We start from the raw sequence: 15,025 nt of genomic DNA on the forward strand, positions 1-15,025 counted from the left end.
ACCCCCAAACAAAGCCCTCAACAAAACCCACCAACTAACCAAAACAAACAAACAGAGACCCCAAACAAACACAAAAAGCCCTCAACAAAAACAACCAACACCAAACAAAAACCCCAAAGCCCTCCACAGAAACAACCAACCAACCCAAACAAACCAGACCCCCAAAGCCCTCAAAAACAACCAGCTAACCAAAACCAAACAAAGCCCTCAACAAAAACAACCAACTAACCAAAACCAAACAAAAACCCCAAACAAAGCCCTCAACAAAGCCAACCAACCAGCCAAAATAAACCAACCTAAACAAACCAAACCCCCAAACAAACACAAAAGCCCACGAAAACAACCAGCTACCCAAAACCAAACCAGACCCCCAAACATAGAGCAGCCCTCAACAAAACCAACCACCCAGCCAAAACAAGCCAACCAACCAACACAAACCAAACCCCCAGCACAACACAAGAGCTTTTCTGATCTAAACACAGTTACCACGCTCAGAGGGTCAGAATCAAATTCTGCCCACACACTGCTGTTGGATTTCTCCTGATGAGCAAACTCCCACTGCCATCCAAGCAGCTGATGAACAACTGCCTAACATCTGCTGCATTTTTCATGTGAAAAGCTTCATGTTTTGACTGCATATTGAAGTTATATAATGGCTTAGTGGAGAAAGTGCAGCACAGGGTAGGGGTGGGGGAAAACTCTACCATTACAGATAGGTGAAGCAAATAGCTGAGTCAGCAAACATTTTACAGTTGAAAGGTGAATCAGCACCTAAGATGGGGGAGGGGAAAAAAAAAACAACATTAAAAAGGCTTTTTTGGTGCTGCTCCCTAAGTGGATCCAAGTGCTGAAGTTTCACCTGGAAAAGTGCAGAACAGAATTTTAGGACAGTTAAGTGGGGAAACTGTAAACTAAAAATGAGGTGTGGGGGTCAGTAACAACCTCTGCAAACCAAACCTGGTCTGTATGGAGCAGCAACAATCACAGATCCACTTTTAAAGAGCCCAGAGGAGGAAAAATCAGGTTGGAGTTAGAAGTCTGGCAGAAGGACCTGGGGGTGCTGGTGGATGAGAAGCTCAATGTGAGCCACCAGTGGGGTTTTTAATCCTAAAGTCTGTATGAAACCCTTAACTCCTCAGCCACCAAATACTACTAGTGGATCTGCTCTGGATGTGTGAAGTTTCCTCAGCTTATTAATTCATGTCAGAATAGAATAGACCAGGCTGGAAAAGACCTTTGAGATCACTGAGTCCAACCTATCACCCAAACCATCTAATCAATTAAACCATGGCACCAAGTGCCCCATCCAGGCTCTTCTTAAACACCTCCAGGGATGGTGACTCCACCACCTCCCTGGGCAGCACATTCCAATGGCCAATCTCTCTTGCTGGGAAGAATTTCTTCCTCACATCCAGCCTAAATCTCCCCTGGTGCAGCTTGAGACTGCGTCCTCTTGTTCTGGTGCTGGGTGCCTGGGACAAGAGACCAACCCCCACCTGGCTACAACCTCCCTTCAGGTAGTTGTAGACAGCAAGAAGGTCTCCTGTGAGCCTCCTCTTCTCCAAGCTAAGCAGCCCCAGCTCCCTCAGCCTCTCCTCCTAGGGAATTCATTACGTACCATTACTTTAAAAGGCTAGGAAGTTAAATATGCAACAATATAAGCCACATGATCACTGATTCAAGCTTCTCAAAGTTTGCCTTAGTTACATAGAAAGCCTGGTAAGTTCATTTTCTGTTTAAAACTGACTTCCTGGCTTACTCTTTCATTTCAAGGTGGCAATCCAAGAGTAGTTAATCCTTCCTGGCTTTGCTGAAGACAAATGAAACTACAGCTTGCTGTCAGCAAAAGGAGGCTCTCCCTTCCTCCCAGCCACATATCCCTTTCTGTGCCATCCCCTCCTCAGGCCAGCTTTGTGCATGTCAGAACCTCCATGGAGCTGTTGAGTGCTGTGACACAGCAGCACACTCCTCTTGCAAAACCACCACCAACAAAAAGCACAATGTTTCCTGCCAGGTTAATGAACTGAACAGACTGTAACCAGCTTGACAGCACAAGAGTGAATGCCCAGGAGAGCCTGGGACCATGTGGCTGGAATTAAGGGGAAGCATACACAAGGATGAACAGAAAGAAAGGATTGTCCCCTGATGGAAGAAAGCTTTCACCTCAGTTGCAGTGTATGCCTTCACCCTTAGCATGTATTAGAGAGAAGTATATTGTCAGTTCTGCTTAAAGCATAGCATCAGTGTGGAGAAAGGGGAGAAGGAAGATAATTACACTCTTCCTGCTTTCATCAGAAATGCCTTTCAGAGTCTGGTTCCCAATGTTCATTGAAGAGTTGGCTCCTGCAAAACCATAACATGAAATGGAAACAAACAGGACAACATACACTGAAAGACATCAGCTCATGTCCTTTCTCACAGGGCATAAAATGCAATTGAATACAGAGATAGCAAGAGCTGAAACCCTCCCTCATTCCTCAGTGAAGCAAGCCTGAGATAGAATAGAATAGAATTAACCAGGTTGGAAAAGACCTTTGAGATCATCAAGTCCAACCTATTATCCAATACTATCTAATCAATTAAACCATGGCACCAAGCACCCCATCTGGTCTCTTCCTGAAGAAAGCTCTTCAAACATGAGGGGTAAGATAACTTACTTTCTGTAACAAAAGTTTCTAGAGCAGAAGTTTGTCCATTCCAAGCAAGAAAACACTGCAGGGACTGCAGGGATAATGTTTGTGTCCCTAAGCTCACCCAGGAGCAGTTAAATCATAGATAACTCAAGCAGTGCCTGCTGTGATGATAAGTCAGAGTGACATTACAGCAGTGATGCAAATAGCTCTCTGGCACCAGCTTGGGTGATATGCTCTCAGACAACAATCAATACACAAAAAGGTTACTGAAGGATCAACTTCTTTTGGAAATGCCTTCTGCAGAGGGAAGGTTTAGTTGTTAAGATTAAAGAGGTAAACTTTGGAAGCCTATCAGGACTCTCTGAAAGCAAATCTCTGCAAACCTCAGCAAGTCAATCACAGCTTCTGGTTCAGAATTGGTGTAAGAGTCACATCTCTGTTTTTAATTACAATTCTCTGGAAACTTTGAGAGAAGAGGAGTTCTCCTTTATTTTTTACTGTCAGGTTTATCAATTTTAGGCCTAGGAAAAGTATTACACAACTCAGTCCAAGAGGAAGAACTCCTGCAAAAGTTAACCCAAGAAAAGACCTCCCTGCTAAATACTACTTTTTTTTTTCCCCCTTCTTTTTTTCCTTCCCCACCCCCAACCCAGCCTTTTAGGAAAGTTTTCCAACCAGCCAACCACTCTAATGAGAGTTGGGGGGAAAATAAATAGTCAGAGGAAACATTCACCTGAGAAGCCTTACAGACAGTTTTCCTTTCCTCCACCACACAGCAGACTAAAAAAAGTTGAGAATCAAAGAGACTTCTCTTCAAGGTGTGCTTTGTGTGCTCATGATTTCAAACATACAGGAGCACTGCTGCTTACAAAGTCATAGCTTCTACACTTAAGTGACAGCTAGAAATTTGATGCTGTGCCAGGCCATGGTTTTCATTCCACTTTTCCATTTAAGCTACCTCAAGTAGCGCACACAACTACAGAGAGCACCCCACAAAGCTGGTGCATTCACAAGAAGCTTCCAAGTCCTGGTGCTGGCTTCAACACCTTGGAAGTTCCAGCTACTTCAGCAGAAGCTGGAAGGCTCCTGGTGGCTTGTTTTGAGAACCAGAAATATTTTCCAGGCCACTGTTCCTCTTCCCTTGCCACCTTCACACAGGAGCTCTGCTGCAATATTTATTCCACTCATGCTGCTCTTTGTCACATCACAGTGCTCAGCACTGCACAGCTGCAAAACCCACCTGCTACTCCCCACCTCCCCCCACCCCAGCGCTCTTGCTGAGCAGGATCTGCTCAGTCTCCGACACAAACCATCCCCTCTGCCTTTTTGCAGCACTGCAAATGGGAATCCCACGTGGCTCCTGCTGATTATCCCTGTGCCTCAGGAGTCTAATTCTTCCTATTGTTAACATACCAATCTTTATCCACAAAGTGGCTAAATCAGATGCTAATCGGGAGACCAGCTGATCCCGAGCTAATACACTGTGCACCCAGGAGAAGTGATCTGCTGGGGATATTAATGACAGCAGAGCAAGATGAGCTCTGGAAAACAGCTCCCCAAAGACACTGCAGCACTTTCAGTCCTACCCCCCTCTCCCTAAGAACAACTTAGCTTGTGAACTTGGTCACTCACCTCCCCTGCCAGGGGCAGCCACTTCCCAGGCAAGAAGAGAGTGACAAAATTAGATCTTCCATTTATGCAGTTACAATCTCCTTGAGTAATTGTTAGATCTTATTCTCCATACAATTGTGTCTTCATAGGACACCAGAAACACCAGCTCAATCCAAAAATCAAGATGAACATGTCTATGAATAGGTATCTTGACTAATCTAGGCCAAGATTCAAAGAATCATGGAATTGTTTTGTTAGAAGAGACCTTTATGATCGTGGAGTCCAGCCATTAACCCAGCACTGCCAGGTCACCACTAAACCATGGCCCTCAGCACCACATCTACACAGCTTTTCAATCCCTCCAGTGATGAAGGCTCCACCATTGCCCTGTGCATGTCAGAAGAGCAGCCTCTTCCAGAGCTAGACAAGTTTTTCAGGACAGAAATGTTTCCTTCTGAATTTCCCACACCCTGCCATTGCTCCAGCCTGACCTACTTCACCCGAGAACAGCTGCGCCAGCACAAGGGAAAGCACAGCACACTTCAGCACCTGGGGCACAGCAAGGTCTGAGAATCTCTTGAGCTGATATTGCCACCCAAGAGTGGATGGTTGTGGGCAAAGTAGAGTATAGACCCTTCCTGAATGCATTGAAATACAACCCCCCAGCATTTCAAATCTGCTTGGACATCACAGTATTAAATGCCTTGCAAAACCCACACTGTGGGACTGGGTTTCATCAACAGCTTCTTGCATGGACATAGTTCAATGTTTCCACCTGGTTAGAGGGTGTTCCAAGTCACTTTGAAGATGCTTATGTGCAACATTGGGAACAGTCCTTTGTTTACCTCCTCAAAGGCAGGAATGAGCACAGTTTCTATAGCCTCTGGCAGTGCCCCCACATGCGTTTTCCTCTTGCTCAATGGCAAAACAGTAATTCAAGCAAAGTTGCCTATTCTATCTTCTTACTAGCTGGAAAATTATCAATGAGATGGAAACACACAGACTTTGGGGTATGGGTTTTGTTTAAGCTGGGGAGGTTTCTGTGTGGAGTAGTTTGAGAAATTGAAGAAGGAATTTCTTATTCACAAAGTTTCAAACTGTGAGGTGAGTGAAATCATTTCATTTGCAAAGTCAGAAACCAGGAGTTTTGCACTGTATGTCCCCTGATTAACTGCCAGTTCAATCCTCCATTATAACACATTCAGCTCCTGACTGAGGGTTCTGTAGATTTCATTTATGGTGCCAATGGAAGACAAAGGCTCCTGCAGCTGTACAAAAGTTAAAACAGCTCAAAAACGTAGCAGCCACATCCAGCTGTTTAAGAAGCATCATGAGATTGCTACCACTCTGGAATGAATAAGTCCCCTTATGTACAAAGAAGGTTCTGCCACAGAGTAAGAGAGTCAACTCAAGACCCTCATGCAAGTACTATTGATGGAACAGGAAACTACAACAAACCATTTTGCCACATAAGTTTGGTCCAGATCGGAATTGCATCAGGTTCAATACATTTTATTGTTATGGCTCAAAAATCACATGCAAGCCCTTCACATGTAGGTTAAGCATGTCCTTTCAAGGTCATTCCTGTCCAGGTTTCCAAGTCCTGTCCCACCTCCTTTAGCTCCAATACTAACAGACTTGTCTTACACAAATGCTGGAGCAGGCTTTGGCACAATAACCATTTCAGAAGGTCACCACAAAGCTGTTAAACATGCCAGCCCCACGCTGACATTGGTATCTCTGGAGGCAAGACAGAAAGCAGCAAACACTCCTTGGCCTTCCTCTTAAAACAGATTTGCAGAGAGCATTTTATACCTAGGAGGCAGCTGGTGATGCTTTAACAGAGTCTTTTGTAAACAGAGCTGATCAACAGATGTGCAGTGGTTATTCTAGATGGCTATCAACAGCACCTCCATTTTCAGGAGCAATAAACCTGGACATTATGCCTCCTCTTTAAGCCATTTGCCTACCTCAGAAGATAAACTGGACCAACTAATATCTGTTGGGGGATTGCTAGCAACTTGATGTCTAAAGAATTGAGTATTAGAAAGAGGGAGAAATGGGAATGTCCAGATGATTGCAGCCTTTCCATCTGCACGTAGGCTCTACACCGATCAGAAAGTGCAAACAGACACATCAACTGGAGCAAAGTGAAGGGGAAAAGACTCTGAAGCAGCTATATATTTAGCAGCAGGTTAGATGGCAGAGAAAAGGCTCAAGGACAATGGCAGGTCTTTTCTTGCTTCAGCTAAACCCCCGATGTATTTCTGTGAAAGCAAGCGAGTCTTTTGCTTTTAACTGGAGCCCAAAACTGCATTATGTCTCCTGGGTGCTTTGAATTTTTTTTCTCTTCTCCCCCCACCCCCCTTTCTCTTTCTAAATCTCAGCACACAGACAGCTTCAGGGCTCAGTAGGAGAAATTATTAAAAGCATGCCTGCAGAAGTAAAGAGATCAGTCATTCCCTTCTCCCCTGCGCTCTGCCAGCGCTCCCCTGCCCGCGCGGCGCTGGGCGAGATTTCATGCAACCAGACACGGCCTTCTTAGACAGACTGAAAAAATTCAAATCCTCTAAGAGCAGGCATAGCAATCCTCAGGATTGGAAAGAGCAACACAGAAAGGCTCTTCAAGCCTTCAGAAAGGTCACCTTCACCTTCAAAATTCCAGCAACCTTTTCGATTTGCCCTGCGCGGCTCTGCTATCGTCAGTGATCTGCGACAGCCCTTACACAACGACAGAGGCCTGGGAGGGGAGGGCTTGGGAGGGACCTGCAATGATTGTGTCCAGTTTAGGTATCTCAATACAAGAGAGATGTGGAGGTGCTGGAGCCAGGGCAGAGGAGGGCAAGGAAGCTGGGGAAGGACCTGGAGAATAAATCTTACAAAGAGCAACTGAGGGAGCTAGGGATGGTTAGTATGGAAAAGAGGAGGCTGAGGGGAGACCTCCTGGCCTTCTACAACTACCTGAAAGGACCTTGTGGAGAGGCTGCTGCTGGTCTCTTCTCACAGGTAATTAGTGATAGAACAAGAGGGAGTGGCCTCAAGCTGCCAGTGGGCAGTTTCAGGCTGGACATTGGGAAAAAAGTTTTCATGGCAAGAGTGGTCAGGCACTGGAATGAGCTGCCCAGGGAGGGGGTTGAGGCCCCAACCCTGGATGTGTCTAAAGGTTGTTTGGATGTGGTGCCTGGAGATATGGTTTAGGGGTGAACCTTGTAGAGTAGGGTTATTGGTTGGGCTTGGTGATCCTGAGGATCTCTTCCAACCTGAATGTTTCTGTGATTTCGGTGATCCAGTCTGACCCCTGCCTTCCAGAGCAGCATCACCTAGAGTAGATCACACAGGAACACATCCTGGTGGGTTTTGAATGTCTCCAGTGAAGGAGACCCCCACAACCTCTCTGAGCAGCCTGCTCCACTGCTCTGTCACCCTCTCAGTGCAAGTTTTTTCTCTTATGTTCACATGGAAAATATACTGCAGCTTCACACAACACAAAATCCCAGTGTGAAGATGAGGCAAGCAATCTTTGCCTCGTTGTTTTTAACCAGGCTGCTTGAAGTTTCCAAAGTCAGATGTTTTTCCAACTGCCCTGTTCCACTCTTGCCAGTGCACAGGTCTTTTCTTCAGGATTACCATTCTATAGGCACTGTCAACTCACTCTGTGCTTCTTAGTCCAGTTTTCCAAGTAAATATACACATATTTCAGATTAAATATGCCTTGCTGAATTAGAACCATGACCTCAGATGTTTGAGCAATTATGTCCCGTGTCTTTTTGACAAAGGCAAATGTGCTGAAGTGTTCTCATCAACCAGTAAGCAGCTTAAGAAGCATGAAAACACTTCTCCAGTAGTTTCTTGTCTGTAGTTATGTCTCTGACCTTATACCTTCACCACTAGAGTGTTGCTGTGCATTTAACAGTAGAGTTCAGTGACCAATAATCTTCGTTGGAGCTTGTCAGGAAGCTGGTTTTAACCCTGTTATCCCCCCAGCCTAAAGACAGCAGAAAAAGACCTGGGAAACTGTGTTTGTTTTCATCACCCTTACCCAAACAAACACTGGCCAGCCACAAGCAGGTGCACCTCCATTTCAGAGTTCTTTGCTCCAGAGGACTGAACACTAAACATTAAACATTTAAGATGCATTTAAAAACTGCTCTTTCACACACACTGAAGAGCAAGTTACATCTTTTCAGTCAGTATGAAATTGAAGAGACCCCATTTGGAGTTTAGAACATGGAGCAGAACACCACCACTGTGCTTATTCTCTCTGCTAAAATCAGGTTTAACAACAGGCTGCTATACTTAAGGATACATATCAGCTACAGGATCTGTCTTTGTACACCTGCACAGGATCTCTGATGAAGATTGAGTTGAAGTGGCATCCCTGATTGGTGTTAAAGTCTTTAAGGGTATACACTGACATTAAAGAACAAGTTCTGTTTTGTAGCTGTTACACAGATGAATCATCATCAGTACCTGAAGCAACAGAGCAGATATCCTTCTACAGTGAGAAAAGGCAGGGTAAAAGACATTTATTGTGTTATCCACTAGTTACCTCAGGGTGAAAGTATTTCTGGAAGAAAAACACAGACAGCTGAACATCAAAGTGGCTGAGAATCCGCTCCAGAAAGGCTTTCTAGCCCTTACCTATGGTGCAGTTTGTGGTTATTTTTCTCCGCTTGGGGTTGTGTCGTAGCAATTCTAACTCTCGTTTGGTTGGCTCCCATGTTGAATACTTCTCTCCAATGCCTAAGCAGAGGAAAAGAAAGTTTCAGGAAGTTGTTTAGTAGAAGGATTAACAACTCTGTTCAAGTAAAAACTTTCAACATGCTGTCCATTAAGTTAGATCCAATCTACATACAACTGCAAGAGACTGATTTCTTTTTAGCCTCAGGAAGGTATCAACCAAGCTTCCAACAAGCAAGGCCTGATAAGAAAGGCACTTGCTTACTTGCAAAGAATGTCTAGTCCAAAGAAAGTTTCCATTATTGGATTTTAATTCTCTTTTCAGTTAAAAAGAGCACAAGAATAAATTCAGTGTTACCCACAAGTGCTCAGAGGAGGTCAAATGACAGAACCACCACATGATTGTAGGAGAATATAGAGGACCACCAAGGAATCTCAACCCTCATCTCTGACAATTAATTCAATATACTAATCAAAACTGACCCAACTTAATGGACAGATACAGACTTTAACAGATGAACATCAGACTTTAGTAATTTGATATACTAAACAGTTACTACAGGTCTTCAGATTTACCATTAGAGAGTAACAACCTCTCCTTATAAGCAGAGATGTAGAAGTGGATATTAGCACATTCTAACACTTGAGAGTCACTTTGCTGACGTGTCTAACCATCTGAAAATGCAATTTGTAGTAGGTTTGAACATAACCCTCCCCTCACCAACCAACCAAGCTCTCAAAGTACTCAACTACCCCTACTCATAAGCTGCAACTAAAATGTGTCATTATTCTCTTTGAACACCAACAGTGTATTTCCAATGTATTTCTTTTGTTCAAAGGAAAGGGCAGGAGAAGTGAGTCAGGTGAGTTGTACAGAGAGTAGATCTTAAGTAAGCACAAGGTTGTGTTCAGTGCAAACCCAACACAAGAAAAAGAGTGAAGGCTTTTTTTGCTGACCAGCCAAGTACTGCTGCAGCATTCTATGTAGCACAGAGAAGTTACTATGCAAGGTCAATTAGAGTGAGTCACAAAAAGCATCTCAGCATTAAAAGTAAAGGATAGTAAGATGAGAGGCAATCTAGACTAAAACTGAGGATTAAAGTCAATTAAGAGTTATTTTTCACAGAATGCACAGAGCAGAAACAGTGCTGCTGTGCTACAGAAAACACATTATAAATCATACATCTGAAAAGGAGGAGAGTGGAAGATATAGCTACAGGCTTACACATTCTGCATAATATACATTAAATTTTAATAGCTCTTTGATCTTCATTTTCAGCAATAGCTATGCGTGTCAGAAGCTACCCACCCAACCACCTTCAATTCACAGCTACTACTGACCCTGGGGGCTCTAGCAATAAAAGGTTTCAATTTGGGGATTCTTGAGGAGTAGAAAGTTGTTGTTTACAGGGATGCACCCATCCCACTCCATCTGATTCCACAACAGATTATGCAAGAAGCATAAGTAAGAATACCAGAATCACACAGTCCCTTTCTTTTATCCAAGGTTCAGCATCAAGCTATACACCCAGGAAAACAGAAAAGGAAACTAATTACTGGGTAACAGATTGATGAGCTAAAACAGCTGCAATGCTTTGAACACACTACACAGGATGCATAGGCAAACGAATGAAGCAACTGTAGAGACGCACATATGGACAGTTGACATATGACAGAACATTGGCTCCCAACAAGTTTTGTATTAGATGTCTTCAGCAGCCCTTTTTGTATTTGTATCCCTCAGGGATTTACATGAATTGGGTTGTGAAAAAGCTGAACATCCTTTTCAGTGCAGTGTGAGTACCAGGGATCGCAGCAGCCAGCTGTGAACTTGAACTCTTGCCCGTTGGGTTCAGCACAGTTTAAACGTGGCCAAACACAGTTAGCACCATCTGACAGTGGGATGAAGTCTCATCATGGTTTAAAAAACCCACCAAAACCCCACCCCTTTGAATGTTTAAGTGAAAATGTATCCAAACTCACACCTGGAAACACATGTGCGCTCGACTTCCGGCATGCAATAGCACGTCAGCGGCACTGGTCATATATATTTATATATGTCTATATATAATTATATAGCTTAAATGCTTGCAGAGCAGGGGGACCAAAGCATTTCACAAGAGCAGCTCTTCAAGCCAAAGTTAAACATGGCAAGGCTAGGTATCTCCACCAGGATTCTGGGTAAATCAATTATTGCTCAATCCAAACGAAGTTAAACCAAACAGGAAACCCTCTACAGTTAGTGCCACGACACACACAGAGCAAAACAGGCAGGGGGGGATAAAAAACCAGCAACAAAACCAACTTTCTTACAGAAGCTTTCCATTAGGAAAAAAAAGCACAGGTTAAGTCACAGACAGAAATGTAAAGGTGTTCTGTTTCAGGCAGAGAATTTAACAAGAATATTGAGGGGCTTTTACTTTTGAAACTTGAAGGGCAGGGGGGAGGGAGGGAAAGGACAACAGAATCATTTATTAGGGATGGTTTGGTGTCTAAAAGTTAACAAAATCCCAAAGAAATAAGGGAAAGGGTTTAATAAAAGGTTTATTAACACCCACAAACATGCCAACAACTCCAGTAATAAGCAACCTTACACAAAGCTTTGCAGAGCATGCACAGGTTACCACGTGGGATTAAAGGAAAGGAGCGTTAGAGGAACGCAAACTCATCATTGCAAAAATGATGCTACAAAAAACCAGCCACAGATTCAAGTCAGCATCTGAAATCTCCATCCAAGAATTAATCTCATTATAGGTCAAGTACACAAATTGTCATTTTTCCAGAGACTTTACCAGGGACATATGGATGAGTGAAGGGAAAGGTGATGAAGGCTCTAGTTTATGTAAGCGACACTTCTGCAAGTTATCGTTTCTGCAAGTTGTTCATTTGGTTATAATTCAGCAAACCCATTTTTCCCCCTCCCCTCCCTCAAATCCAAATACTCATTCAAATTCAGGGCTCTGTGGATTCTCACCTCCCTCATTATTCAGTATCAGAGGGGAAAAAACAAAGGGTAGAGTTGCAACCTGTTCAGAGTTACATCACATAACCCTGAACTACAGCCGGACGTGGGAACTCGTCACGGGAGGCATTAACATTACTGCAGGAGCACGAAATGAAACTCATGCTATTTGGGGTTTTTCTTAAAGTTCTTTCTCCAGGCATCATGTTATGATGTGAGCATCTATTCAAACACATACTAATACTCCACAAGCACTGTGAACAGAAGTTTGGAGGCAACACACAAAATTCACACTTCAGTTTTTAAGCCAGTCTCAGCTCTCGCCGACTGGATTCACTTGTGAAGCTCTTCATGTTGACAACACTACCTTAGGTAAACTAACTCTGTGACAGAAGTATGAACCCAGGACACTGAGTTTGGGGGTTGTATTGATTTTGACATGCAGTTTGGAGGAAGAAGGGTTCTTTATATAATCTTTCAGATAACCATGAGTCACCATGGGAAAGAGGGGACAGAGTGAAGCAATGAAGAAAGAAGATAAAAAGATCTAATTCTCCATTATTTCTCCCATGGATGTCCCCTTCTCACTCCTTAGGTAAATTTGGGGGGAAACACACAGAGTTTCACAATGAAAAGCCAAAAAGCAAAGGATCTTCTACCATGACTTGAAAGAAAAAGTCTCTCCTGTAATTTAAAATGGATTGTTGTCTACTCCTTTATTTTCCCTCTTCACTGGAAGCTACAGATTTTTTCCTCCAGAGACAGAAGATGCAATGTGCATGTTCACATAAATATGCATTCATATGTATTTATATTTAATATGCCATTCATTAGGCAGCTAACCAGTACAGAGAAGGTTTTCTGCCCAGCAGTTTCTCTCTCAGTGATTCTTCCCTTCAGTGCAGAACTCTGTGGCCTAGGAACAATCTTGCAGCTGTAATTACTCCAGAACATAAACTATAGCCCTGATGGGACCTGGAGGACAAACTGGCTGCATCTCAGTCCAGAAGACACAAACACATCTTTTGCTAAGGACAACATAATAAATAAGGAATTGCTCTTTGAATTTACATATTCAAAACTAAGGAACTGGGAGTGGTCCTTCCTCTTCTAGGGCATCATGAAGAGCTGTGATGTCATTGTAGTGGATTGGTTTGGTGCCCAAACCGACACCGGTTTCGAAGGGTTTGAAAGAGTTTTCAGAAGAGGTGCACAGCCTAAGTGAAAGCTTTAAAAGCATGCTTCCATTCCCTCCGGTGTTGAAAACCACTGCTCTGTGCTAAAGCATTTTAAGCAGTCTTCTGTTCCAGGACTCATTGGCAATCTCACTATCCTTCCTTCCTCCTCCAGCCCCTCAAAATGGAGTAAGCTGAAAGAAGAATGGGATCTGTAGTAGGAACTTAAGTAGAAGCAGCTAGACTTTTGATACACCATCAGAAAAGCTCTGCTTAATACCATGTTAGCTGCTATTTTTACAATTGGAAATGAGGTTAAGAATGGTTTGAAGTCATATCAGCCCTGACTGAGGCTGTCACATTGAAACAGGATGCCATGGATTCAGTACGAGACATTACAAGACAGAAGTCGTCTGTCTTCAAACACAGACTTTCCCACTTTAAGAAAACATCCCCCCTGGAGGCCACTGGAAATGGAAGATGACAAACTTTTAGAGCTGCTGCTTTTAGAACTCTTTAAACTGAAGAGAAATGCTGCTACTTCCTTTCCTTTCCAACAACAAAAAAAAAACCAACCCAAAACAACAACCAAAAAAAAAAAAGGAGAAAAGGTCAGGTTTGGAATCGCTCTTATCAAGGAAAGGGCATATGAAATCAAGCTGCTGTAATTATTCAATCACTGGGACATATCCAAACAAGGGGAGAACAATTTGCACGATCAAACTGGCATTCTTCACTGTGATTCATGTCTAAAATGGCAGGAGAATCAGCAAAGGGACGCTTGTTAGTGAAGAGCGTCGCCAGCCCACGCCTCTTACCTGTCATTGTACACTGGTAGTGAGAAACCACTGTTGGGGTGAAGGCTAAAAAAGAAAAAATTAGGGAAAGCAAACTGAATAAAACAAATGTGTGCACATATATTTGTGTGTCAATATTTCTACATAGATACTGTGGGTGTACCATGAAAGCACAGGTGTGTAAGCAAGCTGGCACGTTCTACTAAAACCAAGAAATAATAATAATAATAATAAAAAAGGAAAGCAAAAAACAAAAAAATAAAGAGAATCACACACAAGGGTGGCATTTCATGTGAGGGGAGCAGATTGATTGCCTGCATCACCTAAGCAAGCCTAAAGGAGCAGAATGTTACATTTGTCTGCCTCATACAGATCTGACTGCTACCAGGATTTGCAGGGTTAAGGTTAGGTATTGCTCTAGCTCTGTGCAGTTACAAGCAACATTCTTCTTCTACAGTTAGTTGTAACTCCTGGGAAGTAATACTTAAACTTCTCTCTCTCTCTCTCTCTCCCATGGCCTGCACTACTAACTCCAAAGATCTCTTCCTTCCCCTCACTGCTTTTTTGCCATTGACAAAATGGGAGGGACAGGTATGATTAAAAACAGAAAGAAGAAATTCAGGCAGGGAAACCAAACCTTGTAATTTCCAAGCTTTTCGTTGTTCTTCTTTGGCAATTTGTTCCATGTCTTTGTCGTATATGTAATCTTGACACATAAAGCAGTATATACCCCCATACAAAAGGTCTATGGCTGCAAAACAGAAGGGAAGTTGGGGAGGAGGGGGAAAAAAAAACACAATGTGAGTTCATAAACTACTAGACATTGTAAAGCAGGTTTCCCAGTCTCACACTCTTCCTTCTCAGCAGTCCAGGAGAAGCAAAATCTGTGCCTTAGAATCTAGAGAGGGATAAAGAGAACACACACAAGAAGTTTTTTCCTGTTGCAGTGAGTTACTCAATTGGTGATGGCACAAGAAGAAAAATGTGAAAGACAACCAAGCTTGAGCTGCCTTCAAGTTGTTTGCAATTCACAATATACCTGGAACCAAGGAACCAAGAGGTGTGTGAGTGACCACCCACGACATGTGCAGAACTGCTGCTGCAAGATGTGGCATTTGAGTTTGAATGGTCTTTCCTAAAGGCTTCAGTAGTTTCTATGGAAAGTCA

General features: G+C 43.2%; 1 protein-coding gene across 2 annotated transcripts in view; it reads right to left on the bottom strand.

Moving 5' to 3' along the window:
• USP22 (ubiquitin specific peptidase 22) overlaps positions 1-15,025 on the bottom strand; it is a 107,624-nt gene that overhangs the window by 46,979 nt on the left and 45,620 nt on the right. The window contains exons 3-5 of one of the 2 annotated variants that reach the window (XM_068146594.1): positions 14,496-14,609; positions 13,880-13,924; positions 8,886-8,987 (exon numbers count right to left, since the gene is read on the bottom strand). In XM_068146594.1, the coding sequence (XP_068002695.1) occupies positions 8,886-8,987; positions 13,880-13,924; positions 14,496-14,609 (261 nt within the window). The remainder of the gene's footprint in view (positions 1-8,885; positions 8,988-13,879; positions 13,925-14,495; positions 14,610-15,025) is intronic. The other variant, XM_068146595.1, reaches the window with a different exon arrangement.

The sequence above is a fragment of the Melanerpes formicivorus genome, unplaced genomic scaffold (assembly GCF_026170545.1).
Source record: "Melanerpes formicivorus ecotype bairdi unplaced genomic scaffold, bMelFor1.0.p_v2 SCAF_14, whole genome shotgun sequence".
Taxonomy (NCBI): Eukaryota; Metazoa; Chordata; class Aves; order Piciformes; family Picidae; genus Melanerpes; species Melanerpes formicivorus.